This window comes from Wasmannia auropunctata, unplaced genomic scaffold (genome assembly GCF_000956235.1).
Source record: "Wasmannia auropunctata unplaced genomic scaffold, wasmannia.A_1.0 LD311967.1, whole genome shotgun sequence".
NCBI lineage: Eukaryota > Metazoa > Arthropoda > Insecta > Hymenoptera > Formicidae > Wasmannia > Wasmannia auropunctata.
The window spans coordinates 1-1171 of NW_012050923.1; the positions used below are offsets into that span (position 1 = coordinate 1).

The following is a 1171-nucleotide window of genomic DNA, read 5'->3' on the forward strand; positions in this document are numbered from 1 at the left end:
CTTCGGCCAGGACGAATTACTGCCGCAAAATGATGTATTGGAATTCTTGGCGAAAATCGGCTGCGACATATTCCACTTTGAGGAGGTCTGTGTCAATATAATATTTTCGTTGGTAGGATTCGACGAAGAACAATTCGATTACGTAAGCATTTCACAAACCGTGATTAAAATGCAACTTTGATCAGCGATTCGAATGTCACGCACACGCGATCACACTTCAGGTCGAATGTTATACTACTTAGGCTCTGTTACCTACGTTTCTGAGTCACTTTCCGGCTGGCAGCTCAACCAAAACGCTGGTGCACTACTTGCATGAAGTCCAATCAGGTAAATTTCGCCAATACGATTACGGGCCCGAGAAGAATCAACTGATCTACAATGCAACAGAACCGCCGGAATACAATTTAGCGAACATCACCGTGCCGGTTGCGTTATTCTACGCCGACAACGATTGGTTGGTCAGTAGTCTGGTAGGTAGCGATTAAACGCGTTTACACTGAAGAAACACGTGGGACATACATTTATATTAAGAATTAATTCTCATTAATGTTGTAAATTACATTTTATACGCAGAGTCATGCAAGAAAAATAAGTTAACGCATGATAATTCATGATATTTTTCTCAAGGACGTGAAGAAACTTCATAGCATGTTACCCAATGTTTTGGACTTGTACAAGGTACCGTTTTCTAAGTTCAATCATTTTGATTTCATTTGGGCAAAGGACGCGCCTGAGCTTGTGTACAAGAGACTGCTCAAGATCATCAAGATTGGAAAGTCAGATAATAAAAATAAGAATGAATGGGATATTAAATCTTTGCGACCATGGCCATAAATTGAAAGCAATTTTTAGCTTGTAGTATCTTGAAATAGTTGTGCGTAGGTGAATTAAAATGTGTTATTTTGGCGCTTCTATCATTTGAATTTCAATCATAAGAGGATTATAATATAAGCAAAAATGTACAAAAAATTATAATTTTATTATCGACACTTTTTATTTATATTGTTGCGCCTGTGCTTCGAGCGTCGAAGATCTTAAACCACCGTCTGCTGACGTTGGTTACGAGAGAGTAATGAATATTCCCATTTACGAGTCGTTGCTACGGAAATTAGTAACGGAGAAATTGAAGTTATCGTGCTGTCAAATCGTTCGGACGTGCTCCCGGTGCATT

At 38.9% G+C, this 1171-nt stretch overlaps 1 protein-coding gene across 1 annotated transcript; it reads left to right on the forward strand.

The window, feature by feature from the left end:
* Positions 1 to 4: 4 nt before the first annotated feature.
* Positions 5 to 983, forward strand: LOC105460988 (lipase 3-like; the record flags this gene model as incomplete). Its single annotated transcript, XM_011707489.1, has 3 exons — positions 5 to 142; positions 243 to 470; positions 628 to 983. Coding segments are annotated over 3 exons (573 nt in total), but the record flags the coding sequence as incomplete, so codon positions are not given.
* Positions 984 to 1171: the final 188 nt, after the last annotated feature.